General features: G+C 39.7%; 1 protein-coding gene across 8 annotated transcripts in view; it reads left to right on the forward strand.

The window, feature by feature from the left end:
- PTPRT (protein tyrosine phosphatase receptor type T) overlaps window positions 1-26,054 on the forward strand; it is a 467,676-nt gene that overhangs the window by 356,714 nt on the left and 84,908 nt on the right. For all 8 annotated transcript variants that reach the window (XM_033003561.2, XM_042800879.1, XM_042800881.1 and 5 more), the window contains exons 12-13: window positions 7,740-8,013; window positions 16,717-16,753. In XM_033003561.2, coding sequence (XP_032859452.1) covers window positions 7,740-8,013; window positions 16,717-16,753 — 311 coding nt within the window. The remainder of the gene's footprint in view (window positions 1-7,739; window positions 8,014-16,716; window positions 16,754-26,054) is intronic.

A 26,054-nucleotide genomic window follows, 5' to 3' on the forward strand; every position in this document is an offset into this window, starting at 1 on the left:
CAAAACTTTAGCGATAAAAGAATTCCTATGTGAAAACTCTGACTCCAGATAGTATTATCCAAGTGTGAAATCGCTAACCTTTGTTTCATGAATTTCAGGGTATAACATGCCTTGGTAGTAAATCTAGACTACTGAAATGAATATGAGAGTAGAAGAAAATGTGAAGAGACTCTTAGCAGGCTTCTTGATTAAATGAATTACATTATTATTATTGGCTCTATCTCAGCAAGTTTTTTTCATAGCAATGACAATAATTACCATCCCTTTTTTCTATGCCATTTTTACAAATTTGGCTGAATTTGGGCATTTTGTTGGTATTCTTCAACTTCAGTGAATGTAGTAGAAGAGTTGTTTAATTTTAAATGAATGTTAAAAGAACACACAAAAATAACTTCAAAATGAAGGATCTGGTGTGAATAACTTTGCAATATGAGAGACTATTTCCTCGAGTAGCATCACGATTATAAGCTTTATTTTTGTGAATGCTTTGCAGATGCGAACAAGCTGATTGATGACAGTGCAGCCCAATATTCATAATGGGCTAGTTTTTGAATCTTTGTAATAGCTAAGCATATTCCAGAAGATGACATCGCAGAACAATCTCTTTTTTTCCTATTTTCTGCATTAAAATGTTTATTGAAAGCTAACCTTCACTTCAGCATATTGTATTCTGCATGGAGCTGTTCCAAAGCATAATGGGAATACTAGCAATCTTTAATTGATTTTAATGGGTTTCAAATCAGTTCTTAAATAGACAGAAAATTGCAGAACAGTGCACTGGGTCCTGTATATATATCCTAGGTGGCTGTGAAACTCAGATCATTATGTTTTGTAGATTAGTTTCAGAGCTTCTGATTAAAGGTGCTATTGAAGATATTAAGGGTGACATTTTAGAACATGTGAAGTAGATAACTCAATTCTGAGCAATATATTGCCACCTGTTTGAACCAAGGAAACTTTATGAACTTGTAAACTCTCTGTGATGTTGATTCTGAATGCATGAGCATTTGATTGCATGACTGCAGGAGGAGCCTGGTGAGGAAAAACTCACCATTAGAGCCAAAGAAAAGTGGTGCTGTAGGTGTAGTGAATGCTCAGAATGGCAAGTCTCAGCATCAGGCTTTATGACAGTTATCCATTTAGTTTTTGTAAATTTTAGTAGAATTTATGTTATATAAATATTTTTTAGAGTTAGGTGGTCTTTGGTTGAATTTTTTTACAAAATCCCTTCTATGCAAGTTCATGGGAGGGCTGGAGCCATGCTGTGAGAAGGATCTCATTTACTGCTTAATTTCACAGTTTTTTAGAGTAAGCTCTATAGCGTACTGATAGATTTTTATAGGATATTTCTAGTTTCCATCCCTATTTATATTTCCTCAGATTTTCCATTATTTTATATCTTATTGTCTGTGTGACAGGATTCAGGCTTTCATTTAGATGCCTTCAAGAAAGAGAAAATAGAGATGTTGATGCTACTCTTCTGTCTCAGTTTGCATCACTGAAATCAACTTGGCCATGAAACAAGTATATTCACATTCAGTAGGTAATCTGAATTCTAAATGTGGGTGTTAAGCCACACATCAAGCCCTCTCCCATTCCAGTATTCTGGGAAATGGCTCCCTGCCATCAGAATAACGACGATGAACCGTCATGGGTATATACAAATGTATTTACATTGGCGCAACCAAATTTACTGGGATCATAAGTTAAATGGAAACACAGATGGTAAAAAAACTAGTGTTAAGTATCTGTAGTCTGGATTCTGCAACTTAACTGTTAATTTAAAAAATAGGCTCTTAATGAAAAAAAAAAAAAAAACAAAAACAAAACAAAACAAAAAAAAAACAGCGCTACCTGCTACCAGGACTGCCATGTTTAAATAACATCCAGGCAAACTGGTCTGATGGTGTATTTCCAGTGGATAGGGCCGGTGTTTGATGACTGAAGTTCTATCTGATTTCTATAGTTTGTTGCAGAGCTCAGCAGTAAGAAATCAGCACTTGGTATCTGAAGCTTCTGTGTGATGCTTGCCGAGGCTACGAACCAGCATGCTGACTGTGCTGTTGTGGTCTTAAGAGCATGTTTATTAAAAACATTTGCATTGTAAATATGAGAAAAGAAGTTGAATTGGTTGTTGGCCCCTCTAATTATTGTACCTTTGACCCTGTTCATATGCACCCGATGCCTTTTATTCACCTTTGTGCAGCATTAACTCTTGTGGATTGGTCAGATAGTATTTGGATTTGATTTTCCTGGTTTTGGATAGCCTTTTCCGAAGTGCTGAATCTGTTAATGACATGGAATAGATGCAACAATGGAAATTCAATGTCTAGCTCCATGTTGGCTGCTACCTCCCACATGCCTTCAGTCCGAGATGACGCAGCTACTGGAAGATGCAAGCCTTCCATCCTTACTTCATTTGCCCCTTTTTGTCCTTCATTCTTTAAATTAAGATCACCATTAATAAGGAAACCACTAACTTTAGGTACTGTCTTATTTCCTGTAGCCTGTCAAACAGTTATTCTGAAAGTAATGTGTTCATTTGAGCTACAAATAAGAAGTTCCTATTCTCTGTAGGGAGAACTACAAAACCTGCTCACAACAGTCTGCTAAAAAAATGCACAACAAGATCAAGCTGTACTAATTGCCACTTATTTTTGTTCCCCAGGAGAAAATATTATTGGAAATTATATATGGCTGATAATATATTAATGTGCTAAATATTAAATTAAATGAAAATATATTAAATCTTTATATGATAAGTTTAAGAAAATTTAGTACCAGAATTGGTCCAGAGGGAGTACTAAACTGCAGAAGGCATTGTTTCTTTTAATCTTTTATAAGTCAGGTGAGGGGATCACTGTAAGATTACAATGAAATTATATTCCTTTTCATACCCCACCATTATTAAGGTGTAGTGAAGATTTCACCTTGTTAGTAAGTACTGTGTCAGGATACCGAAGTGCACTGACCAGATGTTGAATGCTTTATGCAAAGCTCTGACTCAGCATTCCTCTCCACATCCATGCACATCCTACCTCCCAAACTCGAGTCTGGTCTAAGTACATGGCTGGATTTGTGGACAAGGGCTTCCTCAGTCCATCCTCAAATTGTGCTGCTAGCAGCACGAAAAGAAATCAAGAGCAGGGGAAGGAGAAATCTAACAGCACTCAGAGAGATCTCAGTCGCAGAGAAACAGGCTGTGATTTGGAATGTTGATTATCTGCACTTGTGCTTCCACACTGAATAGAAAACTCATCATTTAAAAGATTACCTTGTAGATGATGATAAGAGCACATTTTCTTCCTCTGCAGACAACATCTGTGCTGTGTGTACCATTATGGCTTGTGCTTTTATCAGTGATTTAGAATGGAGCTGTCAAAAACTTTAAAAAGCTTCTATTAAAGTAATGTAGATTTATCTATCTAAGACCTGTGAAATTTATCAAGGACCCCAGATTTGGCCTCCTTTTCTAATAAGAGCGTGCAGCTGCACAACAGGGCAGTCAGCTCCCCAGCCTTCTAGGAAGTCAGGCATTTGGTTAGTGGCCCAGATTTGAGAATCCCTAGAGAGCTCTCAGGAGAACAGAGCTTATGGATGTTTAGAAACCGGTCCTTTCCTGTCATGGGGACAGCAGTGTTACTTGGCTGCAGTGACATGGGGTGGAGTAGCTTAGCACTAGGAGCACAAGACCCCTGCTTCTATTGCCCTGCAGCATGCACATGTGTGGATTTGATTGCAGTGCTTGCAAATGTGGCTGAATATTAAAAATTGAAAGGTAGTAGTTAGTTTTACTGTATCATCTTTCAGTTTATTGTTACTGAAGCTGTTATATAGTGTTGGGAGTTTTAATGCTCTGCTTTTCTTGTCTCTTTTAATATAATTTCAATGTATGACACTGAAACTTTCTTTTATCCAGCTGGGCATTTGCAGCTGATGTATTGATTCCTGCAATGAAAGCAGTGTTAGCTGATCCTGGCTTCAAGCAGTAGCTTTGAAGCTTGAGATGGGGAGAGCCCCAGGAGATCCATGTTACTGCCTACCTGGTAGCCAGAATAAGATCTATTAGAATAGTTTGGATATCTCCTCCTATTTCCATTGCTCTCTGTTTTTTAACTTCCCTCTAGCACTTTTTGGAAAACTGCTCCTTTCCCTCGGTTGTAATCACACTGCTGTGTATTACGAAAGTGTCAGTCATAACAACTTGCAAATGCTTGACCCTGCTCAGCGTGGAAACAGAGATACAATTGCAGCTGAGGTGCCTTTGCAGGCCACAATGACAGATCCTGCTCCCTGAGTTTATTTCGAGTTAGTGCCTGACCACAATCTTAGGGGTTATAATGTATCACAGAAAGTTATCATTTTATGAGCAACGCTGAATTACTTTTACTCTTCTGAGAATTGTTGTAGTAATGCAGATGATTTGGTGAAACTTTAGGGTGGGTGATTGCTTGCTTGCTACTCAGAATTCTCACAGGAATTCCATTTGAGCATAGAATCATTGGCTTTTTGCTCCAGTGAAAAGGCAAACAGTTACAAGAGTATCTTAATGCTGATAGTAGCAGGTATGGAAGTGCATGATGTGCCTTGCAGCACTTCAGTAGTTAATTAAAAGAAGTTGATCTCAGAAAATGCCCTAAAGGCAGTCAGGAAAATTCTGCTCCTAGGTAAAACCAAAACATGCGGAAAAGAGCATAACCTGAAAAACAAAGATATGTCAAAAAAAAAGAGGAAAAAAGAAAATGAGACTGTACCATTCTGTGTACTAGCTAGGGGTGAACTGTGAATCCTGCACTTCTGGAGGGTCTAGACAGATCAAAATACTAGCATCAAAGTATCAGAAAGCAAGACCAAGAGTAATCATTTGATAAGGAAACAATTTCTCAGACTGATAATCTTAAATCCAGAGTAATCTTTGAAATCAGCCATGCTCTTGGCCACTTGACCACTTCCTTCAAGAGTGGCCACTTGACCACTACCAAATAACTGAGACTCAGATCAAAAAGCAAGGTTGAAGGATAACAGTCACCAAGTCAAGCAGGTAAAGCACAGAGAGATGAACATGCTGTGTCAGTTAGTGTGAGCTGGAGCATAAAGGAAAAAAATGCTGAGAAAACAGTCAGTCACTTATCCTAAATTTTACCAGAGTAGGTTTTTTAGACAGAGGGAACAGCTGTGCTAGCTCAGATACTTGTTTCATAGTAAGGGAGACAGTATTCGAGCAGGAGATCAACAGGGTTTTAACTTGAACACATTAGGCCATCTATTACATTTCAGTTGAATGCTCATGAATGTACTGTTGTGCTTCCAGAGACACCTCAATTTATTCTAAAAGAAAAAACATTAATAGTAAAATTTCAGGTTATTGTAAGAGTGAGCTATCCCTGTGAAAGGAAGAAGTGTGTTAATGGCTAAGTAAGAAAGCAAAATTGTGAAAGAATACAGGCAAAAGAATATCTGTTATTAGGTTCTGTATGTATCAAAATTCTTGCTCACAGTAAAATAAGAGTGCCTGTAGTGGTACAGCATATATTAGAGCTGTTTACAGAGAAACTCAGAATGTCTTCAAAGGTAAATAAGTTCTCTAATGATTAGGGGAAGAGTTCAGTTATCTGGCAATTCATGTCCCTGGGAGCTTCCCCTTCTCCACAGATAGACAAGTACATAGGCTCATTGCTTGCAACTGGGATAACCAAGAGAATCACTGTCACCCTATGGACTCTGTAGGGCTAGGGAGATAAGAAGAAGGAACCTTTGGCCTCTGTGTAGGCTGAAAGGAGATTAATATATATCTATGTGTATACATAAAGGAAACATTTTCTATAGCCAGAAAATACAAGTGTTTGGGATTGGATAAAGCAGAAACCAAGCATTTTTAGGTTAGAAGGCATATGACAAATGTCCATAAAAATGTCAGCTACAATATTGCAATTGCTGACGAAATGACAAACTTTCCTGGCAGTGTAGATTATTATTGCCAGAGAGAAGGGTCAGAGTAAGAATATGCAGATAGTCTGTTAGTAAGCAGTGTCCAAAACGGCAATCTAAAAGTTTCTGGTGCTAAGCTGAGGAGAGGGCTCAGGTTAAACAGGCTTTTGCTTACAGCTCCCACTACATCCTCAATGATAATAATTAAAGTGTTGCTGGGAAACCTGTAAATTGTAAAATAAAGATCAGAGAAGGCCTAAAATATTTTATTAAAGCCTCCAGTGAACTGTAGGGTAGAGGGAAGTTTTCCAAAATGCTGACAGGACATCATTAAAGACTGCAGTCCATACATCTGCCGCGTGCTCCTGCTGCATTAGCAGACTCTAGTAGCAGCCAGTGTAAGGACAATTTCAGTACTGAGTAATTCATAAATTGGTCATACTTGTAAAGATTAGTTGTTTTTATGTCTAGCAGTGGGAGCCAAATGATTTTCAAGTGAATCACTGACTGCCTTATTGTTAACAGTGAGTGTGCCAGATTACCTGCAGACCTGAAGAAACAGTTAATTCAAAAGCAAGGCTAGGTTTTCTTCCACTCCTGCTTGTGGAAGGTGCCAGAACTTCACTTCCCACAGAAGCATTGATGAGCTATTGCTATGCTAGAAATTTTTCAGACCAATTTTTTCTGCAACAATGAGCCTGTGAAAGCTGGGAGAATGATACACTGCTGGCTGTTTCCAATCTTTTAATCGATCTCCCCTGTCTAACTAAACAAAGAACCAGTCTCACACAGACAGGTGAGGGCAGCACATGTGAATATCCTGACAAAAAGTAAAATGACTGCAGCGGTATCTTTCTTTGTCAAATGGGTGAGTGGTGTTAAGCAGACAGTAAACCTGCCTCAGCTGTAGCAGCATTGAATTTAAGGGCTTTGTTAACTGCCTGAGGAAAAAAAAAAAAAAAAAAGGAAAAGCAGAATGCATTTGAATGCCCTGCAGCCTCTCTGAGCCTGGAATAGTAAGCTAGAAATAACAAGATTGCTATTACATATCAGAGAGGCCAAAAGCTTAGCAGGAATCGAAAAGGATTAACATTTCATAGAGTTGGAAAGAATATGAAGAGTTGTTATTGTTTCCTGAAACAAAAGTGAATTGTGAGAGCTATGAAGCCACCTGGTCAGTATCTAAGCAAGCCTTTTAGTGAAGGAAGGTAGGAGGAGACTTGCCATCAGGAATTAGAGAACTCTACATCCCAGGATATATTCCAAAAAAAGAGATGTGAGGGAGGGCCAAAAAAAATTACATTCTTAGAAGATGTGAGAATCTTTTTGATCTAAACTGGTTCTTGCACCCTGAAACTGCTTCAAAAGGGATCTGACACAATTGCCGCCTGCTAATGCTTTCCTCTACTACAATCACCGTTTGACCTGAGCAAGCAGTTCATGTTTCAGTTTGGTGGCTGAAGAACAAAGTATCTGCTTTCTAATATTCAGCATGTTAAAAATTCATTATAGACTGGATATTTTATTAGTGACTCCTTTTCCCAAAGAGTGGCATGACTGAAATCTATTCTGACTTTCACCAAGGTGTATCTTGATTATCTCAACTAAATCAACAGAGCAAGTGATCAGCATCTTGCTCACACAGTAACTTTCAGTGGCCACTGCTACTGATGTGCCAAGAACTGTGTTTGCTGTGATGTCCTAGCTAGGTATTTCTTGCTTTGCTTTACTCTTTTCCATTAATTGTTGGAAACATTCTTGATATTTAAGACTTTTTGGGCTCTAATCTTACCTTCCTCTTTCCCTCCTAGTGTCTATCAACTTGTTGTGAAGGAGGAGAAGCTGCAGAAAGCACGGAGAGCTGCAGACATCGTTGAGTGCTTCTCTGTCCCAGTGAGCTACAAGAACGCTTCCAGTCTTGACTCACCACACTACTTTGCAGCTGAGCTGAAACCCATCAACCTGCCCGTCACGCAGCCGTTCACAGTGGGCGACAACAAAACCTACAACGGCTACTGGAACGCTCCACTTTCGCCCCTGAAAAGCTACAGCATTTACTTCCAGGCTCTTAGCAAGGCAAATGGAGTAAGTGCAGAGAAAATTGAACTGGATCTGTACATATGACCTGTGTCTATCCTCCTCACCTTTCTCCTTCCTTTGCCAGTTTAACTCCTCCCTATTATTACCCTTTTACAGACATTTGATGAAAATTAAACATTCCATTACTTGTCCTTCACTCCAGTCTCTCTCTGATGCCTAGGTTCAGTGCAAAAGCTATTGGGAAGCCAGACTCTGTAAAAGGACATGTTGGCATGTGCTTCACAAAATGAATTGCTTAGCATTTGGATTTTTTCCCTTGCATATTCATGAACGTTAGAGTAGGGACTGTCGTGCTTTTAAAAGATGTAACTCCGATATCCTAATAGCACAGTTCACAGTGCTTGTGATTTTGGATGAGACATTATGAGATGAGAACTACCCAAAAGCTATGAGGTTGGATTACCTTGTAGCTTGCATTTGGTCACATCATAATCTAGCATTTATGGTTGGGAGTTTCAGTTTGAGTAAGTTGTTCTTCAGGGGGGACTATCTGCATGTCTTTCTTACTCCTTTTGAATATCCTGGACTATATTTTTACGTATATTTTGTGATATTAAGTTTAAAATGGAGACTGCACAGGAAACATAGTCTGCCCTATTCTCAAATGACGTACACGTAATGTGCCACCAGATGCCATCATAGGAAAAGAGAAGGCCTTTTTTCCCCTCTTCTGTTCTATTCCAGCCTAGGGTAGTTTGTGACCTTCACTTTCCTGTTTCAGATTGCTTCAGCTAGCAGTGCACAGGCCAGATCCTGTCTAAGCAGTCATTCACCTTCCTCCTCTTTGAGTCCCCATTTATTTTCCATCATCACATAACATGATACAATTTGACACTCTGGCCTCATGAAGAGTCTTAGAGTATTAACGTGGCATCAAGAAGTTGGGTAGCCAAGTCTGTTATTAGCACATTTGCCACTGCTTTCATGAATCTAACTTTAACATAGATAAATTCTCTAAGATATCACCTCTGAAAGAGCAAAATTAGAAAAATCAATCAAAGGTGAACGGTTTAGGCTTTGGTCTCCACTTGGGATAGTGTCTTTTATACCCAAAATGCACATCACAGAGGACTGTACATTGTTTAACAGGCTAGCAATGCCAATGATTGTTCACAACATATCTTGGTGGTTTAGTACCTTCGTTTATCACGATTCTCTTGCAGAGCTTCTGATATGTGGCTGACAAGCACGAATCTCTTCAATACTGTGCTGGTTTTCGCCTTGGTTTCTTTTCTAGTCGATACAGTTCCCTTCCAGCGCGACTCAATTAATTCAATTTTGGATTTGCCTTCATAAAGGAAATTGTGAAATATATGTATGTGTCTCTCTGTGTCTAGTTAGTTCCCCCTTGTGTGATAGTTAATTGCTATTGAATGGATCCCCAGGGAAGAAGAAACTTTATTTGCTTAAGTACAATATAATATGCCATAAATGGGTTATATGAAAGGAAATGTAGGCATCCCTTTGCATTCTGGATGTAAGGCAGCACTGATGTGTGGTTCTTGCTTTTTCTAGATCTCTGTAGCTGGCAGGCTGCATCACACTCTACATACACAGTGATGAGGACTCAAAAAAGGATGACTTGCTTGGCCCGTTCTAATAGAAACACAAGACTATAAAGGACTTTTTTAAGCATAAGTTAATCAAAACAGTCTGTATGCAACAATACACAGTTCATGACAGCATGAGAAGTATCCTGCCAGACAAAGTAAATTCCTATTTGAGCAAGCAATTGCCTCCTGTGTTAATAATTTATAGTGGTAAAGTATGTGCTTATATATCCTTGAAGTGCAGTGCTAAGGGAAAAAATATAGAGGAAGCGTCCAAGAGTGGAATGTGGATTTTCAGAAGAGTAGCTGTGATACTTTTTATTTCTCAATAAATTCCTTAAGCCCCACATTTCAAACATTAGGGTCTGATTTGCAACTGGTGTTTTTCAGGTGTAATAAGCTTTGTTTAATTCCCAGAATTGTTTACAGGTATAATGTCTGTTGAAGAGTTCTGGGTTTTCATTTATGTCTATAATATGAGCAGCTTTGACTGGTCTTCATAGAGCCTACTAATAATTATGGCTGCAACATGGCATTTTTGATAATGCACACCTGCAAAAAATCTGAAACAGTAACAATTTAGCACAATTAAAATATAGCCTTATGTTCCCTTGCACATGAAAAACTTAACAGAACATTGCCACTCATTTTTTAATTAGGATATTCTATAGTTTCATTAATCACTGACAGTTGTGGAATGATGAAATTTCTTTCCACACCTGGAACCTGCATTGAGAAACCTTTGTGCAGTGAACCAGAACATCTTCCTTTGGAAATGTAGGACTCTGGGGAGAACTTAATTTGAAGAAACATTGTGTATTTGGTCAAAAAGCTTGATTAGGAGGAGGTACAAATGTTACAGGAGTTCTGCATTGTTTCAGTTCCTCTGTACGTGGAGGGTTGTGCTCATTTGGTGTTCTCGTCTGTTCTGCAACCATTAGCCATGATTGTTACAGTGAAAGGAACATAATTAACAGCTGGATGCAAAACAAGTGTGGCAGATTGCTGCAAAATCAGATCATGAGCTTTTCTGCCTTCTCTTGTGCAGTGTTGTACTTGTTGGAGACTTTGAATGAGATAGCTGTTGCTGGCTGAATTCTCTTCTGTGGACAGTTGCATGAGGTTTGGTCAATGTGGTGTTGCTTCCAGACAGGGGTCTAAATAGAACATGTGTGAAACAGATTGGTTTTCAGCTTTGTTATACAAAAAGCTTCCAAATTGTGTGAATTTCCCTCCTAGGGGGTGTTGGAAGCCAGATGCTGAACTGAAATGTGTCGGAGTTTGAAGCAAGAGGGGAAAAAAGAGAAAATGGAAACAGAAGCTCCAGGCTTTTGTAACTGTGGGGGTGAGAAGCACCATTAGTTACTGTTTAATTGTTAGAAGGAGTTAGGACAAGAAGTGACACAAGAAGAATGGACAACTGGCTTGGCTCTCGTCTGGCAGGATCTCCACACACGCTGTCGCAGCCATCCAGGTAGTTAACTGATGTTTGCTGGTTGTCCTGGTGCCACCTGCTGCAGATGGCTGCCTGACAGAGCATGAAGTCTTCCTTGTCTGAAAAACCTCCCTGAGCTCATCCCCTTTAAAACACCAGCACTTTCAGTGTTTATCCCTCTGACAGGTGATGTCAGGGTGGCAACACTATGTTACTCCTTATCCTCTCTTATCCTTACACTGACTTAATAATCAAAGTTTAAAGTTGCAGGTTTTCTGGTCCCCAGGTTCTTTATCAGGGTCATTGTAAGTGACAGTCTCTGGTTAGTGTGATCCAGCAACATGCTCAAATGGGGAGAATTCCTTGGCTGCTGTGTGAAACCTGCCTGAATTTTTGAACAGCTCAGAAACAAGAGCTTCCTAAAACCCCTTCCTGGAGTTGCGTTTTACTTCATTGAGTTAAAATGAAATCTGCAACAGCAGAGTTGCAATCAATAACCCTTGGCCATTTTTCCTCTGAATGGGAGATGAGGCAGGAGCCTTTGTAACGCAGCTGGAGATGATGTGGGGGATGCTGCCAGCTGCCCCTGCAGCCTGGTGGTCCAACAGGTAAATGATGTTTTCAGGCCAGAATTGTGAAAAGTAGCACCACAGGAATCAATGAGAATATTATTTTTGAGGGAATGATAGACTCTAAGGAGATTCTTATTGATTTTTTTCCCTCTCTAATGACTTGTACTACATGCACAATCAGGCAGTTCATTATTACCAGGGGACTTCAGGCTGAATTTCTCGATGCTGACAAGTCTACTCGCAGCATACAACATTCTTCTCCTGGGACACTGTGGAGGTATGGATAGAGCTGCCAGCAGAGAGGTGGCATTCATCCCTGTGGAGATGGTCCACAAAAAAAAACCACTGAGGTACTTCAGTTCAGCACGAGCCATGTTCTGAAAAATGAAGTGGCACCAAGGCTGCCTGCATTGCTTCTGTGAGCTATTAAGGAGCTTTGAGGAGCTCTGTGTGCAGCAGGATGTCGGGTGTACTGCTTTGTTGTCTTATGCTTACATCTTAATCTCATGTTGGAGATGCTGGGGCAGAAATAAAGCAGCTGGGGAAGCACTTCACTCTTTTTAAGCCCCTGTTTCCACATCTGGTTGGCCATCTTGGGCCACAATATGTGGACCTGGCTTGTTTCTGCATGATAAATAAAATCCTTCTGCAGTCTACCTCACATTTGAGAGGTTGAGAGGTGTGAGTGTTAAATGATTAGCTGTATATCATTGAAATAACTTCCTACTGTAAATAATGAAAGTCCTAACAACTTTGTTGAACCTCCCTTCTCCAAATGACATGGATACTAAAAATAGCTGGCAATTGAAAAGGCAATCTAGGTTTTGCTTATTCTCTCAGACAACTAGCAGTTTCCTTAAGCTGGCAGTAGAAATTATAGGGGAGTGCATTGACCCTGAACAGACATATGCACATGATTAATTTTAAAGACTGCGAAGAGTTGGCTTCAGTGGGATAAAAAAGAAACACACGATCTAGAACTCCCCTGAACGTGAGCAAAATTTGTTGAGGACCAGAAAAATAATTCCTTAAGACATTCAGTAGACAGAACCACAGTTTCTATCCTGTGTGAAGCAGGTTGCCAACAAGCGTGCTTAGTGCATAGCTCTGGGACACGGGGAACTAAAGTTGAAACTGAGGCCAAGTGGGACATTGATAATTACCTGTCTTGTCTGTGCACCAGCAAAAGTTAAAATTGCCTGTCCCTGATTTGAGCTGCCTGATGAAACTGTACCTGTTGCAGGGCAGCCGCAAACGGTACATCTGGGGACAGCAGGTCTCACTGGTGATGGCACATGGTTCTTCAGGCAAGGCAAACACAGTTTAACTAATGTAAAATCATAATACTAGTAAAGGAAATAAAAACTAGTGGGTGTGCAAACATGGATGAAAAAGCTCTGCTACTCTGATGCTTTTATTGTTGTTTGTAGTCTGTAAACAGCAAGCTGTCATTTTAAAAGAAAAAAAAAATATTTGCCCTTTTAGGTTGTGAAGATGCAGCTGTCACAGAAACTCATGTCCTGCTGCCCTCATAGTCCTTTTTTTGCAGAAAACTGTTCCCGTCCAAACAATGAAAAGACAGAGGCAGAACTTGTTATCATCCAGTGTACTTGAATCAAATGTGTGTTTAGAAACCTAAGTAATTAGCAGACAACATCAGCTCCCTTGCTTCAAAAAAGTATGAAATGAACTATATTAAAAGGTTGTTTAAAAAATCTGAAAATTCAGTGGGCTGCTAAAACAGGCTCTTCAAGGCTGTGTGCACGAGCTGTGTGGGCAGAGAGGGCTCACCCAGCTCCTCAGCAGTCTGTCTTCTTGTCAGAGGGTCTCCAGCTCATTCTGCCCTCCAGAAACAGTCCACCAGCACTCCTCATATGGTCTGTGTCTGTGGTGCATGGGCTTAAAAATTTAGCCAGGGCTCAGCCTTGAGTTGAGGGTACACCACAATCATGTTTTATTCATATGGAAGTTCCAGAAAGCAAACTTACGTAAAGGTTGTCCAGCAAACATGTAGATGGGCTTAATAGGCAGTAAGCTCCCTGGATACGAAGCATGTTGGAAAATGAGGGTTGGATCAAGAGCTGTAGGGTGTATTCATGCAATGTTTTCCTATTCCAGGATCTTGGTTAAAATATGCCTACATTTTTCTATTACTGTTTGGATACAAAATGTCTGCTGTAACCTGGCAGTGATATAGAACTGAAGTAGAATTGCTAGTGGGATCTTAAATTGAGTTATTCCTGTGACTTCAGCCATAATACAAAACAGGTATCTTATGCTGGGAACTTGGGTCATCATTAAGATTGTTGTAGACATAAGGCGTTGTAAAACTTCTGTGATATCATAAAATGGGAATTAGGTATCAGAGTGTTTGAAAGAATGTTCAGAAACAACAGAGACTGAAATTTGAGGAAATTATTTTTGTTTTGTTTTGTTTTTCAACTTTTTAATTATCTCTATTTCATTATTTTTCTTATAATTGCTTTAAGCCATCGGAATGGATAATTGAGAATTACCTATGTTGTTTATTCCTGCTTTACTATTGTCTAAATAGAAGTATCTTACTTCACTGTGGGCAGGAAAGCAAAATCAAAAGTAGTGTTCTTCAGAAGACAAATGAGGTTGTGAGAAAACGGTTTTATTGGTTTTTAGAAAAAAAAAATGTCTATTTATTTATTCTGTTTCTTGGTAGAAAAGTTCATACAAACAATTCTCAGCATCTATCAGAGAAAAATAGAGTAAATTTCAAGAGATGTAATTTTTATGAGACACCAAAGAGATGAGCAGTGGGTTGATCAATGAGGTGATCAATGGAAATGGATGAATAATCAGCCCTAATCAGGTATATGGACTAAGTTCAAGTCTTTAAAATTTAGCATCCCTAGTAGTTGGATGTCTGATGTCTGTGCATGTTTATTTTAGGTTTTCCTTCTCGGAATTTGCAATTTGAAATGAAGTTCTGAAGTCCAGATGTCTTGTTCCTCTAGTGATGGATTGCCCTTGCTTTTGGCAGTGCCAGATCATGGTCTTCTAATAAGTATGATTGTCTGTGCTAAATGCAGCAATTAGTAGATGTGGATGCAAACAGAACACACTGCATCCTGTCTTCTCAGATTACCCTGTGGGAGGGTAATGTGCAGGAATATGCACATGCTCAAATGAGATCAGTTACGGCGTCATTAATAAGATTTCAGTTTTTGTTTTCTCACCTCTTCTTTTCTCGGCATTGACTAATTTCTCCAGCTTTTTGTTATACTTTGAAGCTAGCAGAAAGCAACAAATACACAAGAAAATTTTCCTCAACAATATGTGAGCAAGTGTCCGCCTTCTTTTCAACTACAAAAATGCTATCTTGGTATTTTTTATTTTATTTTTCATTGCTGATTTTCCAGGTCACCTTGTCATAGATTGTAAACTACATCAGGATCTGTCTGTCTTGTATTTCCCAGTATTATGTGATGAGGCTGTGCTCTGAAAATAAAGCTGTGTTTTTCCTGCTTCATATATCATCACTAGCAATAAAGATTTTGGATTTCCAGAATAGCTGGCAATTCGAGCTGATTATACACGAGGCAGAGACAAATGGGGAGCTCTGTTGTACATCTGTGTTGACTTTGCAGTGCCGAGGGTTGTACAGGCTGTGCAGGGGAGTTGATTTTTGCGGGAGAGAGACATTGGTGCACCAAAGAGAGATGCTTCTGGTTTACTGGGAGAAACTGCTTCAGTCCCACCCTGGGGGCTATGCAGCTAGGGAATGATGTCCTTAATATGGTTTCTCCTTGGTGATCCAGGAGTTCCTTAAGAGAGTTTGAAGGCAAGATCAAAGGGGCAGTTTGTCCTTCTGAATGTCTTGCCATTTCTAGACTACACACGGGGTTGCTTATATCCCAATAGTGTGGCTGATTGGTATCTTGAGGCAGGTGTCGAATGGGATCAGAGGGAATCACTCTTCTGTTTCCCAGTGTGGATCCTGCAGTCGTCCCCTTCCTATGTGCAATGTAAGTGTGAGGAGAAAGGCACGATGGGACTGTGTGTTTCTGCTCAGGCCAAGGAGGGCCTGTCACAGATGGAACAGATTTTTTCCAAGAACAAATTCAGACTTTCACAGTGTTCATCTTACTGCTTGAGGATGGAATAAGGTGCTCAGCAGGGCATTTGCTAGGCTGTTGTTTCCAGAGCACAGACAGCATCCATATTAATGTAGCATGGTTACACACAGTAATTTATGCAGTATTCATTACACCTGAGGCATGTACAAGAGTGTGTAAAGACATAAAGTGCTACGAAAACCCTGCAGCAGATTACTGCCTGACAAATTCAGGTTTTTAAACAGACCAATACATTAAGATTTGCATGGGAATTGTACATAGGACAGAAGCAACCTGTGTCAATAAGGGCTGTAGAATGAGGAGCTGGAGATAGCAGAAAGGATGTGTTTTCAGCAGAGGTAGCCTGAGAATGCTGCCGAGTTTGAGCTGTTAGTTAAGCCAAATACAACATTGCTGTTCCGATCCAAACTCCTGTTTACGCAGATCTGCAAGCTCTGAGGTGGGTTGAACAAAAGTGTTGGGTTTTATCCCAGCTCTGCAATGAAAAACTGCAGTGGTGTGGGTTGTGTTTGAATAGCTCGTTTGGCAGAGCTAGCCATGCAGCATGCTGTTTTGCTTCACATACATATCAGAGAGCTGAAATATTCAAATGACTACTTTGGTGTCTGTTTGCCATGTGTTTAAGTAAATACCCAATTTGCAAAATTTGCAGTAATGGTGCATGAAAATTAGATGTACAGTTGCATGTACTTTTGTCCCAAGGCTTGCCGGCCAATTACAGATCAGGTCATTTAATTGGTAAATTCTATTAGTTAATCAGGCAGTTACACAGGATCCATCACTCACACGTCAAGTGTGGAAAAACCTGTTGTCACTCTTAACTTCTCAGTAGTTAGAGAAGCAGCTGTAGGCAAGTCCATTAGTATGGAGTATTTTATGCAACTGAAACTGTTGGTGGTATTTTCAGAGATGAAAGAAAAATGCTTATTTTGTTTTAGTACCTTTCTAAAGGAATATATGTTTATTGTAGATGGGTAAATTACACACCTTGATGTTTTCCCTTTTTTTTTTTTATTTTTCAGGAAACAAAAATCAACTGTGTCCGGCTGGCAACAAAAGGTATGTGGATCTCTTTTTCCTGCAAAGCATGGTAGCAGTAATGTAAAAGCTGCAGTGGTAACACAACTTGATTACAATTCCTATTCAAAGAACAATCCTCTTTTTCTGGTTGTTTTTTTTTTTGTTTGTTTGTTTTGGGTTTTTTTGTTTGTTTGTTTGATTGGTTGGTTGGTTGGTTTGGTTTGGTTTGTTTTTTTTTTAAGGAAGATTACAAAGGCAGAACAACAATTTCTAGAACCACTCCACTTTGTGTGGACTGTTAGTTCTTTTAAGACTGGGTATCTTTCTCCATCTCTGTGATTCCTCCTTTCCCTTACTCTGTTGACAGCCTTCCTGTCCTGATGACTGTTCTTGCTATTGGCAGAATGTCATTGAAGAAGCAACATTAACTTCCTATTAAATTTGTCCTCTCTGCAACAATATAAAGTAGATAAGTATGAGGAGATCTCACATAAGCCTAACCTTGAACTCAGCAGGACACCATTCTTATATCACACCATTTTCATTTTCATTCAACAAACTAGTAGAGTACATTCCTTGTTTTCATTGCAATTAGTTCAGAATAAACCAAACTGATAGGTCAAATAGACCAGACTAAGCAAACCTGAGACAAACATTGTTAAGATGCGGTGCTCCAATCCCTAGGTTGCTTCACAAGGTACAGCTCTTGAGGGACCAGTGATGACAATGTCTGGTTTCCTTCTTTGAGTTTAGAGTTGCTTTTAACAAGTCCTGTAAGGGCTTCAAAATCACACCAGGGGCTACTTTGCCAGCAAAGGTGTCAGAAACCAATTTACTTGTAACACGGAGGAGCAGCTGTAAAAAGATTTCCTCAACACATGTCATAGTCTCAGAAGGAGCTGTAAGGAGATGATAGGGTAATTGCCATGGGCTGTGCTACAGGTAGCTCTCCATTTCCAAAACTTGGGGTTGCCACCTTGTGCTCTCACTGCTTTGCTGTAATGTGAGATAACTGCATTACTGCCTCTGGAGTCTTTTGAGAGTTAAACAAAATTGGCAGGAACCCATGACTTTTTTTTCTTTGAGGCACCATCCCATTTTTTCCATTCTTTTCACTTCTTTATGTTTTGGGGCAGCAACAGGAGTTAATTACTTCTGGGTACTTTCCCTTGATCACTTCTGCATCTGCACTTACAAAGGAGTTGGGAGAGTTCAAAGAAGCCCCAGCTAGAAGTTGTTGGGTAGCAGCGGAGGACTTTTTCCATCTTCGTATGGAGCTGTCCCCCAGTCTGCTACAGAAGGCCCTGCACCAGGATGGCAGTGCTGCACGAAGTTCCCGTCTGTGCAGCTCTTTTCACTGCTGAGGCCTGATACACAGACTGGTGGGGTGGAGCAGTTGTGTCACCACTGAAAGCCAAGGAAGATGAGCTGTTTCTCCCTTTCTCCTTTTCAGCTGATGCTCCCCATATCTTCTTGTTGCTTTCCTTTTAATTCTTCATAAAATCTTTATTTAACTCATTTCTCTGGGTTATAAACATTCTGCGTGTCTCAGTCCCCCTTCCTTCCCCCTCATTTTTTTCCAGCTGGTAGTGATGTGACCATTTTGAATACCTTATTTTGGCTTTCTGGTGGTAGAAAGAGAAAGAGCAAGACTGGGTAAGATGAGTCTGGGTGAAATGAGTCTCCTCAGGGTTTTCTCAGAGCATGAGTAGAGGTCTCTTCATGAGATCAGAGGAACTGGATTAATTTGTGTTTGGAAACCTGTAGTTTCTTCCATTTCTGTTGTTCCTTTTTCTGGAGTTGGTGGAAGAATTTTGTCATACTAGCAGGAAAGATATTTGCTCTGTGATTATTCAAAGAAAAATAAAAACCTACATAGCTTGAAAAGTCTCATTCTTGCATGACCTTTTGATTTGCACTGTCTGATTTGGGTACTTCAGAAAAGTGCCATATAAGTGTTTGACCTTGAGTTGGCTTCTGCAAACTGATTTAATTTTCATTAACCTGTTAGGTCACCAGGAAGAGTCAATAAGCTTACCCTTATTTTGTTGTTTGTGAATGTTATTCTCTTTTTAAAAAACATCTCTTACTAATGTTAATTTGATAAGAGATAAAAAAGAGATAGGTAGAGCCTGAGGATGCCTAGATCCACTGCTTTTTGGTGATATTAATCTTTAGGATTTTTCTTGGTTGACATGCATGGAAAAGGACAATAAATTATGTCAATTATGGCTATTCTAGTGTTTATTCTCACTGTCTCAATGGATATCACTTGATTTATAGGCAGATGTCTTATTTCTGTATGTCGAGTGCGGAAATCTCTGTAGAAATTCTTTTATTTTTTCCTTTTTTTTATTCTTGTTCTCACTCTGAATATTGCAATGTTGTATTTCTCAGTGCCTGACCATTATTAACAAGGGCACTGGAATATGCACAACTGTGGCTAATTTTATGCAGTTTTAGCTTTTCAAAGGTACAGTACTGCCTGCAGCTCACAAGCAATGTAGCATCACAAGAGAATCTGTAGTCTTGATAATGTAACATATCTTCCATTGCTGGCACCTGCGAAGTCTGAGCAGCTGAGCAATACCTGAACAACGTGGTTCTGTGGTTTGGAGCCTTCCCATAGTTTCAGATTTCCATATGTCCAGAGATTGAATTCCCACCATACATTAACTCCATATGAATAAAAGGACTCAGACATTGCACATCCCAGCCCCTGAAGAGGGGTGTCGCATCTGCCCTCTCTGCTGTGCGGCAATGGACAGAGACACTCACAGAACTATAATTACATTGTGACCTGATCAAAGGCTGATAGCTGGGATGTTCTAGATGACCTACTGTGTCTCTGCTGTCTTCTGTCTACTCATTATATTGATTATCTTTAATGGCATTGCCCTGTATTTGCCTTTATTTGCATCGTTGTCTTTCTGAGGATAGAACGAGCAACCGTTCAGTCTGCCTTGAACAAAATAATCAGAGCTGCAGCAAAGATACTGCTGTGGTGGCTGTGGTAAGAGTCAGAAAAAAAAAAAAAAAAACTTTTTTAGAGTCATGGCTAATCTCGGCATTGACAGCTTAAAAGCTCTGCTTTGAGTTGGTACTCGGAACATATTTTGTTTTGACACAAGAAAATAAATACATACAACTGGTGCCAGACTATACGTTCATTTTGGCATATAGGCCTAATTTTTCCATTCCTAGACATGTGACACTGCAGTAGCTCCATTAACATTAGTGAAATGAGTTCTGATTTACACCAGTGACAGAAAGATTAAGATCAAGACATGTTTAAGTAAGACAAGTATTCTCTTGAAGTACTGGATTAACAAGGGCACTAAACATGAATGTGGGAGTAATTAGGCAATAAAATGTGTTAGGCAGTGTGTTACTGGGGGATTATAACACATCTTGGGTGTTGCTGCAAGGCACCTGCTCAGAAGCTGAGTAGCTTTAATTACTTGAGAGATGCATGAGGCTGTTCCACTGTCACTACTTCAGCAGGCTGGGAGGCAGTTTGCTTGCTATGTCCCATTGCCTCAAAACCAAGAAAATGAAAGTAGACATCTATTTGAAAAGTGGTTTAGTCCATTAAAGAGAGTTTTGGAGATTTTCCAGTTTCCTCTCCTCCCCTTTTAGCAAGAAATAGACTGTTCAGATCAACCCCTTTTCAGCTCAGCTCCTCGCAGGAGCTGCTTCCCATCTCTCCCGGTGGTGCACTCTTCTGCAAGGTTTTCTGCATGCTGCTTCTGTTTAGATGACCTGGATTCTTGTGATTGCAAGAAAGGTCTCTCAAATCTTTGTGTATTGGCTTATTAAATGTCAGGTGGGGAGGTGGGTCAGCGTTTCAGAGCTCTAGGTCATGACACCAGCAGTACATCCTTCAAAGTGGAGCTAGTAGATGCCCAACTGGGCAAGCACCTCTCCTGAGCTCATTTCCTTCCATCTGGTGTCTCAGTATAAGAGTTGGCTGATGCTGGTGGAAAGAGCCAGTAGCAGGGATTCATCATCAGCCTTTGCTGTGGTGACATTTGACAGTCCATCAGAAAGCTCTCTGTGTTTGTCTGATCTGTGTAGCCATTTCACATTTTGCCAGCATATTTTAAATCCATAAGCATTAACCTTTTGTATCTATGTATGTATTTATTTTCACATTAATTGATCTCGGATTTCTTACCACTTCTAGCCATAAACATCTCTCCTCACATGGGCTACTCCTCTTTTTTCAGTTACTAGAGTAATGTCATCTTTCACAGCATTAATCACTTGGATGTGTATCATTAGCATAAAACACTCTTTAGAAATAAATTTCTAATTAAACTGCGATTTACCAGCTCTCTGTCATACAGTTCTCATTCAGCCAGTTTATTTATTATTTTTGGCATTTGGTTTCCTTGATAGAATTTGTTTTAATGTGTCCCATTCTTTCTGAATTAACTGACTTGTTCCCCCTGTCTTAAAGCAACGTATTTATATTGACACTTTATTAGAGAAAATTGCAACCTCTTACCAAGAGAGAGAGATTAACTCTCGTATTCTTAAAGTGCATTAAATTAATTTCATAGTGTAATTGAAACCAAGGCGGAGGGCTCATTAATGGATCCTTATCTCTTGATACTCATTTATTCTTTCTTTAAAATGTAAGTTCTTGCAAATGAAAGAATGGAACTTTTAATAATCAATATGAAGTACATTTTTTTTTCCTTGTGCATGCTGCCTGGGAACAATTTTCTTGTTCTTAGCAGTAATAGGTAGGCAACCTGTGACCGTGACCATGCGAAACCTGCCCGGCCTCTTGAGCACAGGTGATCATCAGTTCAGGAAAAGGAAAAAAATTCCAGAAGTCTGAGCAGGCTCATGACTTCTTGTGTCATATTTGGTTTGCATGGGAAAATACTTTTACAGTTAATCTAACTACAGTAGAAATGGGGCACTCCTTGTGCACTGAAGTCCAAACGCCACTTAGGTCTTCATAGAAGCACTTGAGCATGACTGAAGAGCCCCATGGATCCCTTGCTGGCCCTCTGCAGAGGCTGGCTATCTCCCTGAGCACGTATGGAGATGACCTTGCATTTCCAAATTGAAGTAGCTGTGGCTTTTCCTGGGGCTGACTATTCTACTTACTCTTAGACAGCTGAGTCCTGCTGTTGAAGAAATGATAGGAAAATGAGAGCTAGATTCTATCAGTCCTCTGTATAGAAACTTCTGCTGGAGTCAGGGACATTGCAGAACTGAGCTCCAGTAGCACTGTGTAAAGTCATTCACAGATCACTAGTGGGGAGGCTCAGAACTTCTCAAGGGTTTCTCAGTTTCCATCAAAATGAACTTGAAGGTCTGTGTGTCATAAACTTGCCTTGTGTATAACAATGGAACCAGTACCATCACTTCACCACAGAACATTTAAACGTAGAGAGGAAATCCTGTCAGTTTATGGAAATAGTTTCTCCTACTTTAGCCTGATGTGCATAGAACGACTTATTGGGATGTTACAGAGTTACATGTGTTTAATATGAAAGCGTGGGGAAAGGAGGGTTAGTTTCTCAGGTCTGAGATGGATTAAATTTTTGTAGGAATGTTCCTCTCCAAGTGATGCATGGTTACATTCCTATCTAGCTATGACCTCCTTACCCAAGGATTTGTTTAACTATACATATTAACTCACATAAGAATTATTTTACCTACACATGCAGTTGTAATGTTACAAGGGCAAAAAGGTACTGGGATTACTGTGAAGTTCAAATGCCTTTAAGATACAGAGAAATGGTCATGCTTTTTGTAGTGCAAGAGCACTCAAAAAGGGAATTTCCTGCGAGATGAGTGCTTAACAATCTGGAGACCTCAGACATGAACCTGGGTCTGAAAAGGGACCAGTGAAATTGGGGGTGGGTGGGGAGGGGAGCTGAAAAAAAAACAAAAAAAAAAAATTAAAAATTATGAGGAAAAAAATTCCTACTGTTCACACGCAGGTTTGCTGCATATGAAAACTGTTCATTTAATAGGTCTTGCTCCCTCAAATTCATTTAAGAGGGCTCTGTTGTTTTCTGAAATATATTCTGGTTTTGTAGACAGTTAATGTATTTTTTAAACAGATCTTATCCCACTTCAAATCTGTTTGTTATTGCATATTGTCGTCTGATACACTGGAATGTTATGCCTTTGACAGGTTTATTCCATTTTGTGCTATTTATTTCAGAAGGTTTTATCACACTTTTTAAGTTGAATGTAATTGTGATTGTTTTGTTTTTTTTTTTTTTTTTCCCCTGAACAAATCTCTGCCTCCTAAAAGTTATTTTTTAAGTACACATTTCTGTATCACCATAATTAATTGTTAATAACAGACACATTTAAATTGTTCTTACTGAAAAATATTCCCCGCTGAGAAGACACCTCAAACTTTCTGGCATGTGGATGCCCACGTAACCCAGTAAGCATCTTTATTTTCACCAAATTTGTTACCAAGACATACTCAGAAGGATTTAAAATGTTGACATTAGAGGCCTCCTTAACCCGGGGAGCTAATGAACCAACTTCGAATTAGTGAAGAACCTGGTACAAGACTGGGTGAGTCCACAAGTGAGCTGAGTTGGATAACCTCAGCCCAGTTTCTAGGGGTCACTGTCTAGTCCACAGCCCTGCTCCACTGACAGACCCTGATCTTGGGGTCCCCAATTAAAATAAGCAGTGGGAAGGGAGAGGCTGTGAGAGGCACAGTGTTTAAGGTAGAATTTGGGACAGATTGGTAATAGTAAAATTAAATATCACCTCTGTAATTCAGAGCATCCACTGCTGGTATACACTGGGTCACTTCAGAAAAGAAGGGTCTTTAGAAAAAGCAGAATAAAATTGATTATCACTGTGTGAGCCAAATCCTTCTGGAATCAAAGCAGGCATGGATTATTGACCTTGAGTACGACAGAGGCTGTTGTCCCCTTACAACACCCGGCTGGTGTGAAGGGATGCTATTGGCAATTTGTTGTGGCTGTGGCTGGTAGGTTGCACAATCATCTTTCTTTGCAGATGAACGGCCATCCAGGCAAAGGAGGGGGAAAGTAAAAAGGCAGTAGTTGGACATCAAAGGCAGAAGTGGAGTCAAATCAGAAAGGGTTTGTTTTGGTTATTTAGTTTTAACACAAGGCGCAATCCATGAGGACTTGCTTGTGAAATTCAGAGTTGTTTTTTTTTCCTGTCTCTTCTGGTTGAAGGTTTGTCAGAAGAACTGTCTGAATGGCCCCTGAAGCCTTCTGCACAGGGGCTGAGAGATGGGGCAGAGGAAGGGGCAGCGCAGGTGGAGAAGCAGGAGGACAGCAGTGTTGCATGTTCCTAACTTTCATATGCTTACACCAACTTATTTGGGTAGTCAATATTTCTTCTCCTTTTCCTGATATCTGGAGATGCTTTCTAAGGTATATCAGCTGCTGGTCAGGTAGTGTGGATCATTTAAAAAGGTTTTCATAAACCAGCTTATCATTGTCAGTGTCCTTAAATAGCACTTCCAAAGTCACAACAAACCCAATGCTATTACAAATACATTATGCCTCTCTTTCCTTAAATAGATTTCCCAATGAGCCAATGTTCAGAAACACAGTTATTATTAATGCATTTGCTTCTCAGTTTCCTCCAGGAACTGGCCATATAAAAAACTATATGGTAGCATTAGGATATGTGACAATGTCACAAGGAGGTAGGTGTGAAGGAGACTGTTTCATAATACCACTGTAGTGGAAAAGAAAAATCATCATTCAAGACATGCCTGATAGTGCTGCTTCAACTTGGCAAAGTACAGAAAGTTTCCCAGTATTTTATGCAGCTCACGCAGAACGTGTATGCACAGACTCCCTAATGCAGTGGCCATATGACTCCCTTTTTACTGTAAATGGTGAGTATCCTCCTTTGCATGCTGCTCAGGCAGCTCGAGGGTGAAGTCTTATCGGGCATGGTTTTTGTAGGCCACCGTGGTACTTAAGGCACCTTTGACCAGCTGGGCTTGAAAGGTGGCCTTATTTCAGCATTCATTTTATACCCACCTCTGGACTTCACTCACTGGTTTTGTAATTTCTGCAGGTGATGTGGCTGTGGCTTTTTAATGATGACCACAATGAGTGCAGAATAATTGCTCAGAGCGGGCTGGCTGGTGCAAAGATTAATTACTTTTTGTTCGTAGAGTGCGACAAGTCTATTACACATCCACAGCATTGTCGTGCACTGTAAAGTTTTTGCTTGTATCAGTCAAAATATTGATCTCCCTGTGTCTAAAACCATATAAAAATTAAGTCACATCTGTAAATTTGAACTTGTAATAATGGGAATTTTACTTGTTTTCCATTTTTTAGAATTCCAAGCTAGTTTCTAAATAGCTTTGCAAAAGTGGAGAGTTAAAATGAAAACATGCTATCGCACTCTGAACCATCACATCACTTGTAGTCATCACAACAGCTGCTCTTTATCTGAGCTCTTCTTTCAAGTAAAAGTAATAACCTTTCTCATTCTTGGGGGCCATATATATCTGCCTTTGGCACAAATTAAGTGCTTCTGTTCTGAAGAGAGAGGAAGGAAAACAGGAGGAGAAAATAAAAGCCTTTGTGGTGGATTTGCCTGGAATCTCCAGAATCAATTATTCTCTTACTGCTATTTTTTAATTCTCATTCAGTTTAGTAATGCTAATCTTGATTCCTCACTGTGTGTTTACTCTCATCCTCCTACAGATTCAACCTGTATGCCTGATAATCCCTCATATAAATTCTGGTCTGTCTTTCTCTCCAGGACTGCTTTGTTTTGCTGTTCTCTCTGCTTAGAATATGGTTGAAAGCTTTTGGCTCTCATCATTCTTTCCATTCCTTATGAGTTTTTTTAAGGAAATTAGAATGTCTCATTGTAGTCCTAAGCCTGTTCTGTTTGCAGTCTTCAATAACTGGAGGCGGAAAATTGGTGTAGTGACATTATTTGTGGTGATACCGTTGGTGGTATTCATTTTTTTAATGAATTACAACAAAGAAATAGCCAAAGTGGAATCTGTCTTTCAGATTTGATGGCATTGTGCATAGCTTTTTTTCAGTCCCAGTGCTCTGATATACACTGCTGAAGGTTGCAAACTAGCATGTCTTCCACAACCCATGCTGGCACAGAGGGCTGCTGCTGGGTAGTGCTGGCTAACAGGTATTCTGGATCAAGATGTATAACAGTGCCTTTCCACCTTTATCTCAACATTATCATTCTTAAAGGTAACTGCCTGCCCTTGTGTTTGTGTATCGGAGACTATGTTTCAGAGGTATAGATATAATCAGGATCTGAAAACATAAGGGAAAACATTTCTACATGCAGAGATGCTTTAATAATTTGTAGG

This window comes from Tyto alba, unplaced genomic scaffold, assembly GCF_018691265.1.
Source record: "Tyto alba isolate M040663 unplaced genomic scaffold, T.alba_DEE_v4.0 Super-Scaffold_33, whole genome shotgun sequence".
In the NCBI taxonomy this organism is placed as follows: Eukaryota; Metazoa; Chordata; class Aves; order Strigiformes; family Tytonidae; genus Tyto; species Tyto alba.